At 42.4% G+C, this 13,788-nt stretch overlaps 1 protein-coding gene across 2 annotated transcripts in view; it reads right to left on the bottom strand.

Moving 5' to 3' along the window:
• The window catches only part of CLINT1 (clathrin interactor 1), a 67,391-nt gene extending 53,910 nt beyond the window's left edge, over nt 1-13,481 (bottom strand). For both annotated transcript variants that reach the window (XM_035105762.2, XM_035105764.2), the window contains exon 1: nt 13,214-13,481. In XM_035105762.2, coding sequence (XP_034961653.1) covers nt 13,214-13,254 — 41 coding nt within the window. In that variant the 5' untranslated portion in view covers nt 13,255-13,481. The remainder of the gene's footprint in view (nt 1-13,213) is intronic.
• Between the last annotated feature and the right edge of the window lie 307 nt (nt 13,482-13,788).

The raw sequence follows: 13,788 nt of genomic DNA, 5'->3' as shown, positions 1-13,788 counted from the left end.
TTCTGCCGAGTTTGCTGCTTTTCTGCTTGCAAGGGAAAACAGCAATTGTCATCAAATGATCAGATTCCTGATGTTTAGTCAGAGTCTCCTTTCTTGTACAGTGGTACCTTGGTTCTCAAATGCCTTGGTACTCAAACAACTTGGAACCCAAACATGGCAACCCGGAAGTAAGTGTTCCGGTTTGTGAACTTTTTTTGGAAGCCGAACATGCTCCATTTTTGAGTGTCACATTTCCATTTTCAGTGTTACGCTGAGGCTGTCTCTTTTTGCTATTTATTTTGTGTTTTTGTAGCTTTTTTTCTGTGACTGTGTGGAACCCAGTTCAGCTACTGATTGATTGATTGTGTGACTGCAGTACATTGTTTATTGCTTTCATTTTATGGATCAATAGTCTTGTTAGATAGTAAAATTCATGTTAAATTGCTGTTTTAGGGGTTGTTTTTAAAGGTCTGGAATTGATTAATCCATTTTGCATTACTTTCTATGGGAAAGCACACCTTGGTTTTGGAACACTTTGGTTTTGGAAGGGACTTCCGGAACGGATTAAGTTTGAGAACCAAGGTACCACTGTAGCTTGAATTTATTGGTTTGGGTCCTCCCCTCCAGAATAGGAGAAAACAAGCTTGTGCCATCTTCCACAATCAGGACCAACAGGATATAGCTGACTAACTATGGCACGCATAAAGTGGTTTTGTGTTATGCCATGCTGCCCACACAGCAGCTATTTTACTATAGGTGCCCACAGCACCCTCTCAAAATTTTAGATGTGTCTACTGGTCCAAAAAGATTGGTAACTCCTGATCTAGTGCCACTGGATTAGCTATGATGGAGACTGCAGCTGAAGTTCGTTTTTGGACTCTGATTATTGGTTCAGGCTAGGAAATTCTAGAAGAAGCAGGTATCTGAGAGATCACCCTAACTGGTATATGCCCAGAATATTACTGCTTTCTGTAGGAGGGTTTCTCCTTAAAGCCCTAAAAAATTCTGAAGCCTGCACCACAGTAGCTCATAGGAATGTTTTCAGTGTGAATGTCCCTGTTTGTGGAACAGTTTCCCTACTGAGACATGACAGGGAACCCCATTTGTACTTTCATGAAACACAATACATTTTTTTGTGAAAGCTGGATGAAAAGGTTGCGGCTTAGGTGTTCAACTTTAATTGCTTTTTGTACTTTTTTAAAAAACAGAATTTACCTGTTTTTATTATATTGTAATAAATTATTATATTTATCATATGTTTGCAAATCACATCAAGACATATATCACATTGAGACGTATGTAAAAGGAAACTCATTCATTAATAAACAATAATATCTGAGTTTAACCCCCCCCAAAAGGACAATGATTTACAAATAAAGCCTGCGTGTGTGTAGCAGAGAAGTGGCACTAAAGCGAACAGGACCTGAACAGGAACTAAAAGGCCACATGGGAAAAGCCATGCATGCAGAAGCCTGGCAGATAGAAGCAAAGAGATGTCTAGGTTGCAAAGAGAATGTAATTAGAGGCATGCTTTAAGAAGCAAAAGAAACACACCCACCTTTTAAAGCCTCTTGTGATAGTGGCAGATTCAAGGTGTATACACTTAATTTTTAGACAGAAGTACTTCCCCAAAGAGGCTGCAGGTGGTGCTGTGGGTTAAACCACAGAGCCTAGGGCTTACTGATCAGAAGGTCGGTGGTTCAAATCCCCGCAACGGGGTGAGCTCCCGTTGCTCGGTCCCTGCTCCTGCCCACCTAGCAGTTCAAAAGCACGTCAAAGTGCAAGTAGATAAATAGGTAACGCTCTGGTGGGAAGGTAAATGGCGTTTCCGTGTGCTGCTCTGGTTCACCAGAAGCGGTTTTGTCATGCTGGCCACATGACCTGGAATCTGTACGCCGGCTCCCTCGGCCAGTAAAGTGAGATGAGCGCCGCAACCCTAGAGTCGGTCACAACTGGACCTAATGGTCAGGGGTCCCTTTACCTTTACTTCCCCAAAGAAGCACTAACTGAACTAGTTTCCAATATGTTATCCAGATCAGTGCTCTCTTTGGTAGTGAATACTTCGCTGAGCTTCCAGATACAAGGGCATTGAGAAAATACTGCCTGTGAAAACAACCTGATAAGACATTCTTATTTTATATGGATGCATTGTCTACCATGTTTTTAAAATCTCTTTATAGAGACCTCACTAAGTTCCTTCTCTTGTTTGCACCACAGGAGAGCTAAGCAGACACAACTAGGCTGGAGAACTATCCACACTTTGCATGTAAATGCACCATTGTTTGTTTGGTGTGTGGTTTGTTGTTGTGTCTTTTTTTCCGGAGAAAGCACCAAAATAGGTCATTGTTCCTCAGCATTATCAGCAGCTGGCGAGGTTAGCTCACACAGCGGAGGGTTAAATGCCGCCTAAATATCATGATCAAGCTGTCCCCTTGCTTTAAGATTGATGTCTTATGCTGACCCAAATAAATCTTGAACACAAAGTAATGTTAGATGACTCTGTAAAAAGGAAGTTTTCAGGTAGGTTAAATAGGAGGAGATAAATATGAGGCTGCAATTTTATCATCAGCTGAATAATGTAATCTGACAGATCACTCATCATAACCTTTATATATGATGTTTCTAGGCCAAGAAGTAGAACCTACTCACTAAATAGCTCATACCATGTAGACAACTCAAAAGACACCCGCTCTCAAAAGAAAATATGAAGAAAATATTTTGAAATATTGCAAACTTACATCCTCTCTCACTATTGGGGTGGCAACCTAACAGTTTGTAATGCAGTGACCTATAACCAAACTGCTATTACCATTGTACTCCCAACTTTACTGTACGCTTGTGAAACATAACCACTTATAAAAGCCATCTCTAACCCCTCAAAAGATTTCATAACGGTGTCTCCGAAAATTTTTACATATCACTTGGGAAGACAGGCAGACTAATGCCAGTGTACTGGAAGAAGCAAAGATCACAAGTGTCAATGCAATGATTTTTCAACATCAACTTTGTTGAATTGGCTATGTTGTTTGAGTGCCTGATTATCATCTTCCAAAGCAACTACTCTATTCCCAACTTAAGAATGGTAGGTGTAATGCCAGAGGACAACAACAGAGGTTTAAAGACGCTCTCAGGGCAAATCTAACAAAAAATGTAGTATAAACACGAACTGGGAAACACTGGCCTGTGAGCGCTCCAGTTGGAGAACAGCCTTTACTAAAGGTGTTGTGGACTTTGAAGATGCTTGAACCCAGGACAAAAGGGAGAAATGTGCTAAGAGGAAGGCACGTTTGACAAACCCTCACCATGATCAACTCCTGCCCGAAAACCTATGTCCCCACTGTGGAAGGACATGTGGGTCCGGAATTGGCCTCCACAGTCACTTTCAGACAAACTGCTAAGACCATATTCATGGAAGACAATCTTACTCAGCTACGAGTGATCGCCAAAGAAGAGACCATTGAAATAAATTTGATTATGGCCCAGAAGTAAATGGAAATGAGGCTAGAGGGGACAAGTAAAACTGGCTTCTCAATGCTCCTGGAAGAAAACTGGGTATCCTCATGGTTGTAGTCATCAACAAGTAATTTATGAGCCACCACCAAACATGAACCAAACAACAATGGTAGTTAGTAATAGGTGACTGAAATAAGAGATACATGATTACAAGAAAAAGTACAAGCACATACAGCCCATAATATGAGGAAATGTAAAGAAAAAGTGAGACTGTTAAGTAAAACCTAAACACAGGACTGATTTAGTGAATAAATCTCAGTGTTCTCAGTATTCATGAATACTATGGTGTCAGATATGTATGAAACTTCACTACTTCACATCCAGAAGTTCTGAATAACCCATTTCCAGGTTTTGTTTAAAAAAGAGACTCTTCCAGGAGTTATTATTATTATTATTTATTTATACCCCGTCCATCTGACTGGGCTTCCCCAGCCACTCTGGGCAGCTTCCAACAGAATATTAAAATACAATAATCTATTAAACATTTAAAGCTTCTCTAAACAGGGCTGCCTTCAGATGTCTCCTAAAAGTCTGGTAGTTGTTTTTCTCTTTGACATCTGGTGGGAGGGCGTTCCACAGGGCGGACGCCACCACCAAGAAGGCCCTCTGCCTGGTTCCTTGTAACTTGGCTTCTCGCAACGAGGGAACCGCCAGAAGGCCCTCAGCACTGGACCTCATATGTACAATACATGCATGTGTGTGTTTGTTTCTTTGTACTTTTTAAGCGCAATATTAATTTTGGCACTCTTACAAAAATTCACGTCTTTGTTTTATTGAAACTTATTACAAACCTGCTGTTCAAGACAGCTCTATCAGCTGCTGCATTCTATGAATTGCATTCAGCTGTGGCACTCAGCTGATGGTAAGGCTTCTGTCAGCAAAACACAGGAGGCAAATATCAACAATTCTACCCCACCTCTGCAGCCCCCATGCCCTCCATAAATCTGGTTTCAAGAGACTTCAAACCTCTGGAGCAGATTTTAAAGCGGGGTGGGCTGCAGTGTGGGGACACTGAAAATTGCTTCCTTCCTCATTCTACTGACCTTACCATCAGCTGAGCAACAACACTGCATACAACTAAACCCACCACTCTTGAATACAGAATAATGCAAGTCTGTACATGCCTACTCAGAAATTAGCCCCTGCAAATTCAATGAAACTTGCTTCCAGGTAGGTCTTCGCAGAATTGCAATCCACACATATCTTCATTTTGCCATTTGGAAACCTTCATTTTGTGTGCCGTAAGTTTGTTATTATAAACTGGGTTTGAAAACAGTATGTACAGCCTGAGGACTGCCAGTGGGGACAGGTAAGTGGTCAATGCCTTCTTACAACAAGTCAGGGTTCCAGAATGCCTAAATGAGGCAGTTGGGTTTTTTAAGCAAGAAAACATAGAAAAGAATGTTGCTATAATGTAATTATGAAGTAGCAATAAATCTGTATAGTCAGTTAAACTTCATTAGATTGTGAGCCAGTAGTACATCATTATCATATACAGCGTGTGTCATGGTAACTGGAGATAAAATTAGCTATCCTCAACTCATATTTATTTATATCCTGACTCATCCAAGTAAATAATATATTCTTGTAAATACTAACATAACTCAAGTTGATTATAATTTATAGAGAAATAAGCATCTGATAGATCCATGACGTCTTATCTTGAAACTTCAAGCTAAGCTTCATGGACTCAGAAAATGGCAGCTTTGAATATTTTTTTCACATGTACATGTATCCCTTGTGTGATTTTATGTTCATGTACACACACAAATATTTTCAAATGCTCATCAATTTTTTCACTTGATGCAGAAGATGGAGAAAGCAAGTGGCATGTAAGGGTTAGATCAGTAATGGGCAACCTTTTGAACTTGGTGTGTCAAAATTCGCCAAAAAACCAAGCATAACTTGGGTGGTGTGTCACTTCAAGAAAAAAACCATAATTTCACTATATTTATAGTTTAAATAACAAAAATGTATAATTGTAATATATAACTGTATTTAACAAACAAAAAACTAATTATTTAACCAAACCAAACCAAAAACCCCTTATTTATCACAAAGTGCCCAGAGTTGTTGAGCTTTTTTGGGGGAGCTGCTGCCCAAAGTTTTGGAGGTTTTTGGGGAGTGCAAAAGTTGCTTTGCTTTGGGGGGGGGATGCCCCAAAGCTGCTGCACTTTTTGGGGGGGAAAGAGAACAGAAATAAATGACGAATAATACTTTCGCTGTAACTAACACACAGCACCAAAGCGCCAAAAAACCAGCACAGAATGGGTTAAAAAACGAACGCTGTTACACCCAATCATAGTCTGCCAAAGCGCCAGAAAAAACAGCACAGAAAGGGTTAAAAAACCAATCTCTGGCTACCAGCAACAACAAGAACAACAAAGGATCTGGGGGTTTAACAGCGGAGACAAGCTGTAGCGGAGACAAGCTGTAAGAGGAGCGGGAGAACAAATGGGGGAAAAACAACAACAACAACGACAACAACAACAACAACAACAGTGCGAATGGGCCGATGGGGCACGTGCCAGCAGTGAGGGCTCTGCGTGTCACGTCTGACACGCGTGTCATAGGTTCGCCATCACTGGGTTAGATAGAAGCTGTGTTGCACAAAAGGCTTTACAACCATGGTGAAGGAACAATATGCCTGGAAGACTCACAGATTGCCCTTGGAAGCACTTTGCCAACATCAGGGCTTTGTAATCTAATCAAATGCAGCGTATCAAATGACTAACAACTGTTTCCAAACATTGCTTTAAAAGGTAATTTCATTTAGCACCCTTAAAGAAAAGAAATGTATGAATTTTCACCTGTTTCCCCAAAAAGTCAGTGTTTTCCATTTCAGCCATCAGAAGACAAAGGGAAAATAACATTCCTTCCTTAAGTTCCTTGGTTTTTCCCAGGCCTTCACAAATCTGCTTCACAACAATGATCTGGAGATTACACTGTATGTTTGTATTTTGGAAACAAATGATACTGGAGGAAGAACAATCATTTGTTTCCATTGTACCAAGACTCTCCCATTTAAACCATTAAAAACCCAGAGTTGTGGCTAAGGCAATGAACCTTGCTTTATCTGAGCATGCGAGTGCACTCTAGCACAAAGGATACAGAGTTCATTTTCTAAGCACTTTACCTTCTCCACCAAGTGACCAAAAACACTTGCTAACTTTTTCAACGTCTGCAGGTTTTTAAACAATTTTAGTGAAAACCAAGATATGCAGGTTACTTGAACTGGTAGACAGCTTCATGAGAAACTGTAATGCAAAATGCTTTTTAAAAGTCACAATAATGCCCCTTCAGAAACGGCAGCCACACCTTACTTCATGAAGTGCTTTTACATCCCTGTATTTAGCAGCACTGTCAGCAGTGTGCAGTTAAACATGGAAAGGCCAAGGGTGGAGGTGGCATGCAGAGATAGCATTTAAGAGTACCTGGGAAAGACTCTTGAGTTCCTCCTATCCGAGATAAACCACTATTCCATAAGTATGTACAATCTAGATTCCAGGGGTTGTAGTCAACCAAGGTGTTCTATTAGCACAAGGACATATGCCTGCACAATGAGACTTTCTCTCCTCTTCCCACATACCCCAAAATCTGTTCCAGGGAGTTGGGGGGGACACACACCCTCAGAACAGACCTGAGACAGGCATATGAAGTCCTTGCACTAATGGGATGACTTTGTTCAATAGAATCCCCAATTTCCATACGTGTTGTAGAATGATGTCTTAATACAAAGAGGGAAGGCATCAGATCTACCAAGTCCCCACAAATCCATCTAGATCTCTGTTAAGACCAGATATTCTAAGACAGGCATAGGCAAACTTGGCCCTCCAGATGTTTTGGGACTAAATCTCCCATCATCCCTGACCACTGGTCCTGTTAGCTAGGGATGATGGGAGTTGTAGTCCCAAAACATCTGGAGGGCCCAGTTTGCCTGTGCTTGCTCTCTAAGAAGATGCGCGCCCCATATCTGTTATTTTGCGTTAGACATGATCATACCATGAAATGAATGACTGGTTGTTCCATTTGGAACAAGGTCCCTATACCAGCTGAAAATCACTACCTGTGTCATTGCAACAGCTTGGCAAGCAGCTCCAAGTTGTTACCAACAACATAGCAGTTGCCATCTATTAAATATACAAACTCAGGTAGGTGAAATATATTTGAGCAAGAGTTTATCACAGAAAGTGAAGCATCCCCCTGTGGCGGTTCACTCCACCTGCACAGAACCCCCGAACGTTTGATGGTCCGTTGGTACCTGCACCAACCATTGATCAATTACCCGCTGCCACCAACTAGTAAATGCCAGATAATCTCTTCATTCACTCCAATCAGGGATAATGTTGGAACAAACTGTGTTTATTGAAATTCAGTACATAAGCATGTGGTTTCCAAATGAATAGTTCTTATTATCTTTAATAACAAGACTTATACAAGCCTATACCTACAGCTTTTAATCAATCACAGTTCCAGACTATCTCTCCCTTCTTTTTACCTCACTACCTCTCTCTCCCCCTGCCCCTCTCAGAACGCCCCGCCACCCTTCCTCAAACCTCCCAGAACCCCCTCTTCTTCCCAGGGTGGGTTTATATAGTCCTCCTAACTCCGCCCCTACGATTCTAACTGGCTAATCCCTTTAACTCCTTCTATGCTGTCCCTAAATTTGGGGTGATTGTCACACACACACACCCCACTCTAATTTCTGTGAAATGAACCATGGAATCCCATTTTAAAAGATAAGAAGCTTAACAACAGGTGGATTGTTTTCTTCCCAAATCTGTATGCATAATGCTTTAAGTTAAGGGAAGACAGCATGATTCAGTATCTTGCTCAACAAGTCTAAAAAGGAGGAAATTCTAAACACGCACATTACAAAATACTAACTATAACTGTGCAACCAAAGTGTAGAATTGGAGTGCACAGAGGTGGATGAAGAAAAAGACTGTCATTCTTCAACACAGTTAACAGCGAAGTCAGACCAAAAGAATCTACTATGAAATCAGTCAAGTAGTATTCATTATGGAGCTGTCACATGAGTCAACCACCATGCAGTACCCAGATCATTCTTGATCAAGTAGGTTAGAAAGATTTAAGTTATCAACTTGACTAAACTCTGCTTAGCTTAGGATAAATGTTTCTCAGTGTTATTCGTTATTTGCTGCTGTGCAATTTCACCCAGTTAATAAAAACTGCTTCAAGCTCATAAAAATCAAAGGTTATGTTTGTTCAAATGTTACAAGTTTAAAATTAACTTGAAAGACTGTAATTTAGCCCAGAAAAGACAAGTACACTCAGATGAGAGGGCTGCAAGCAGCAATTACATCTTCAGGCAGACAGTACCTCACTCTAAAAATCGACACACTAGAGGAATTCTTGTATAGCTCTTGTGGTATGTGGCACTATTTCCATGATGAATTATTTCTAACTCCGCTGTATGTGAGCTACTCCATTGGAAGCAGAAGGGATAAAATGAAAGATACAAAATCCTCTTGACTATATATAGCAACAGCTACATAAGCTGGTTGGTTGGAGCCCCAAACTACTCCATAGCATCCTGTGGCAAGTACAATCTTTTCTTTCACTAGTTTTTCCCTCCACACTGAGAAGTTCTACTCAACTCTGTAAAATAAAAAAATTCCTTCAGTAGCACCTTAAAGACCAACTAAGTTTTTATTTTGGTATGAGCTTTCGTGTGCATGCACACTTCTTCAGATAACACGAAAGCTCATACCAAAATAAAAACTTAGTTGGTCTTTAAGGTGCTACTGAAGGAATTTTTTTATTTTACTTCGATCCAGACCAACACGGCTACCTACCTGTACTCAACTCTGTATTATTAAAACCAAGCATCACCTTGAGCAACAAGTTTTACAAACCCTGTGTTTAATGGACATAATCACAGGGAAGTATGAACAGCATTGCAGCCTCAAGGAATTAAGATAAATCAACAGTAGCAACTTTTAGTCAGAATTCATAAAGGAATTATGCCAAGCAGAGGGGAATGAGAAGATAAAAGCATTCCCTTAAGCCTAAAAACAGAGGTGGGAAATAAGCAACAAGCATACAAACAGAAGTTTTTGCCCCTTTCTTAAATCATCTTTAGATGAAACATTGCCAACTCTCATGCAAGCTGGCCCATAAAATGAGAAAATTACATTGAGATCCTTCAGCAGGTATCCCATCTTCAGAGTTTAGGTGGGTAGCAAGCAGTGAGGGGTTGTTTTTTCGGTGAAGGCAACTTTCTTCTCAGCATATTTGCCTGGTGGTCAGTTATCTTTTTAGACAACAGACTCAGACTGCCCTGTTCTGCCATGTTTTTTTATATATATATATATTTAAGATCCCTTTATTAGGTTTTTAATGTGCTGTTTGTTGCCTTTACTGGCATTTAATTTTGATAAGGAATTTTATTGTTTTTATGATGATTTGCATAAGCCACTTTAAGATAATTTATGTTGAAAGGAGGGATATATCCTATAAACAAATATAGGGGCTACTGGTGGGAGCAACAATTGACAAACACTTAACTAACTGCCATAACCTGCAAGCTAGTTGGGGTAGGCATTTGTACAGTGCTGAGCACAAGAGTATGTGAACCAACGTCTTGTTAAATAATGCTGACAATGCAGGAGAGCCAAAGCAAATTGGAAACAGCAATCCCAAGTCTCTAACCTATCACACTGGAGGGAGTTTGGCTGAGGTGGATGTATCTAAAGTGGTCCCTGCTCTGCTCACTGAAAGTCCAAGTGAGCAGTATCTACACCAGCAGCAGCCAGCATAAAGCTCTGAAACAGCTTTCAAGGGTGCAAAGGGGGCAGAGCTGGAAAAACCAAGGATCTCTTGAATCCCAAGACAGACAAGCAAGCTGCAAATTGCAGTGCAGGGGAATAATCTGGGTCCATTTGCTGGTGTATGAAAACAACCTGCTTTTTGGCGGCTGGTGCACATGGGGAGGCTGAGGATGACACAGTGACTACACCATCAGTTAAGCCCAGCTGTTGCGAAATAAGTAACACAGTGTCAATTCAGATATCGAACTTTGCAGCAAATCTTAAACACATGGGGGGATTATGGGTATACTGAGATCATTTCTCAATCAATATATTTTCAGCTTCATGGTTTCTGTGAACTTCTGGAAGAATCCAGTAATGTACGTCAGATGCTCTGTGTGGTTTCAAGGTCAGAGTAGGTCTAAAAATAAGCAAGCCTTTTAAAGCCAAGATTGATGTACATGAAAGCACTGTTGTCTTCACTTAGAACTGATGCTATTCTTTGAACAAATGTTACCTACATTCTGCCCTGAAGTTAGCATAGGGTTCTTTTTATACAACAGCAGAGAGCCATTTTGAGCTGTCTTTAACAGTGTTGCAGGCATTGCTTTCTGAAAAGTTACCCAAATCCCAATCACATGTCTTCTGAAAACTTTTTAATGAAGCTTTTAGTGCACTGGCATGCATTATGTCTTGGATTTCAGAGTATTTTTTGGAGGGGCAATTCTTTTGCCCAACTATGATTCAGCATTCCTATTATAGGTAGGATGATGAACTTGTAGCCCTCCAAATGTTGCTGGATTCCAGCTCCCATAAACTCTGATCACTGTCTAGTGACAGAGGCTGATGGGAGTTTGAGTCCAACTACATCTGGACGTGGGTGGCGCTGTGGGTTAAACCACAGAGCCTAGGGCTTGCCAATCAGAAGGTCGCTGGTCCAAATTCCTGCAACGGGGTGAGCTCCCGTTGCTCGGTCCCAGCTCCTGCCAAACTAGCAGTTCAAAAGCACGTTAAAGTGCAAGTAGATAAATAGGTACGGCTACAGCGGGAAAGTAAACGGCGTTTCCGTGTGCTGCTCTGGTTCACCAGAAGCGGCTTTGTCATGCTGGCCACATGACCTGGAAGCTGTACGCCGGCTCCCTCGGCCAATAACATGAGATGAGCGCCACAACCCCAGAGTCGGTCACGACTTTACCTAATGGTCAGGGGTCCCTTTACCTTTACCTACATCTGGACAAGCTATAGGTACTGCAACGCTACTATATGCCAACAGCTGACAACAGCATCTTACCTTCATTTACAACATATTTGCAAACCTGTAAATACAAACTACTACAGGAACAGAAATAAAACCTGTGATATACATTCTCCAATATTAGCTAAGATATGTATGTCAAAGTAAATTACTAAATTTGAAAACACTCACACTATCCCACCATCAATGTAACAGTGTGTACAGAAATGTTAAATGCTCTGTTTCCCACATTCCTCTGCTCAATTACTATGAAACCAAGGCTTCTTTCTCTTGTGATAGATAACACAGCAATTGTCTTGTAATGTTTTCACTGCAGAGAAGCATCTGTAACTCACAATTATTAAAGCACCAACATATTTTGATGGATTAAAACACTGTATATAGTCTCTTTAAATATCAACATTCACAATGAACACTGTAACCACAAAAGTTCACAATGTGTCATTACATATATGGAAATTTATTTAGCAAATGTTCTCTTCACAGGTCTCTAAAAGTAAGCTTTGCTTCTGCCTCTACAGAAGTTTCCACTGGGTAGTGCAAAGTAGTGCAAGGTGCTGATAGCAGGAAGAATTCAAGGCATGCTTCTTTTGCCTTTTCTAACATTGATTAAAAGACAAATCATGAAAGTTAGCGTTCTTGAGAATTACATTACACAAGAGCTGCACTTTTAGGTGGAGCGAGCATGTGTGTTGCTCCCTGCCCACAAGCAAGGGTGGTGCAAAATATTGTGGCTGTGGTGCTTGAAGCAGGTTAATTTAAAGGAATGCCATGATCTCAAAATGGTACCTGGTACATATAGTAACCCCCCCCCCCTGGCCAACCCTACCTTAGCTAAAATTTCAGGTTTTTACTTCCTGCATGAAGTTCCTTTTCCTCCACTTCACTAAGACTTGGTGAAGGGGTGGGGGGAGTAGAATAGTTTAGGTAGCCTAGCTATTTCTAAAAATGGGAATATCACTGCCACTCTTCTAAATGCTGACGGAAGTTCAGAGGTTGCTCCAAATCAGCAAGGACAGGCTCCGAAAGTCATGCGCCTCCACGGAAGGTTGGATATGAGTTGCTCACAGATAAGATCTGCAAGTATTGTGGCTTAAGAGGCGTATGGTGCTGGGAAAAGAAGAAAGAGATCCTCCGAAGGAAAAGCAAAAACTGAAAGCATATGGGCCCTAGTAGAGACGTTAAGTTCCATGGGGAGTCAAAGGGCCAAGATCCCCAAGAAGTAGCAAAAATATCACTCTTGTGTATAGAGTCAACTACAAAGAGGCCGAAATCCCACAGGAAGGGAAAGACCAGGTCGTGAGCACGGGCAGGTACATGTATCAGTTACAGTCAAGTGAAACGTAAGAAGTTTCGGCGAGAACGACAAACTGCAAAAGAGGGCGAGGGGGAAGAAAGAGCAGGCGCAGGGGGCAGCACGGGAGGGATCCTGAGTAGGACCGGGGTCGGGGAGGGTAGGAAGGAGGGCCAGCGGGTGAGACCCTAATACGGGGTGGGGGCAAAGGTGGGCGTTACAGAAAACGTGGCTGGGCAGACGGAGGATAATGGGAAGGGAACTGGAGCAACGGAACGCGATCGAGGAGTAAGGGTGTAGTAAGAGTTGAGTAAGAGTTTAGTAAGAGTGGGGGCGCGCGGGCTGAGGGGCAGCCAGACAAGACATACAGATGTTCCCCCGACACCCCATAATACTCACGCCTTGTCCACCAGCTCCCGGACTTTCCACATATTGAGCATCTTGGCCGTCGTCGTCGTCGTCGTCGTGGCGGCGCGGAGAGCTTCCCCTCCCGGCCTAGGCCCCTACTCGCGCGTCCCCGGTCTCCTCCTCCTCCGCCTCCTCCTCCGCCAGGAGTCCGGCTAAGCTGCTTCTCCGCCGCGGCAGCGCCAGGCCCGTCTCGCCTCGCAGCACCTCCTCAGCTTCGCCAACGGCACAGAGACGGCGAGAGAGAGGCGCTCGGTCCTGCCCCCCGGAAACCGGCAGCGCTGGGCCGCAAGGCCTGCTGGGACAAGAAGTCCGGCCGAAAGGCGGCAGGGAACGCCGGGCCTCGTTGAGAGAGGGGGGGGGCAGAGGGATTCCGCCGCGCAGCATGCTGGGAATTGTAGTCCGGGGAGAAGCTTCTTAGAGGGCGGTCCCCTTCGCATGGCTTTCTGGGAATTGAAGTTGTTTCTTTTGGGGATCTTGCCCTAGACTTCAGTTGGATTTACTGTACAAGCGGAAAAGAAACAGTGGAGGAGGCGTCGGCAGAGAAGAAGTTGAACTTCTGTAGGCCA

Source organism: Zootoca vivipara, chromosome 2 (assembly GCF_963506605.1).
Source record: "Zootoca vivipara chromosome 2, rZooViv1.1, whole genome shotgun sequence".
NCBI lineage: Eukaryota > Metazoa > Chordata > Lepidosauria > Squamata > Lacertidae > Zootoca > Zootoca vivipara.
This window is presented reverse-complemented; position numbering and strand designations above follow the sequence as displayed.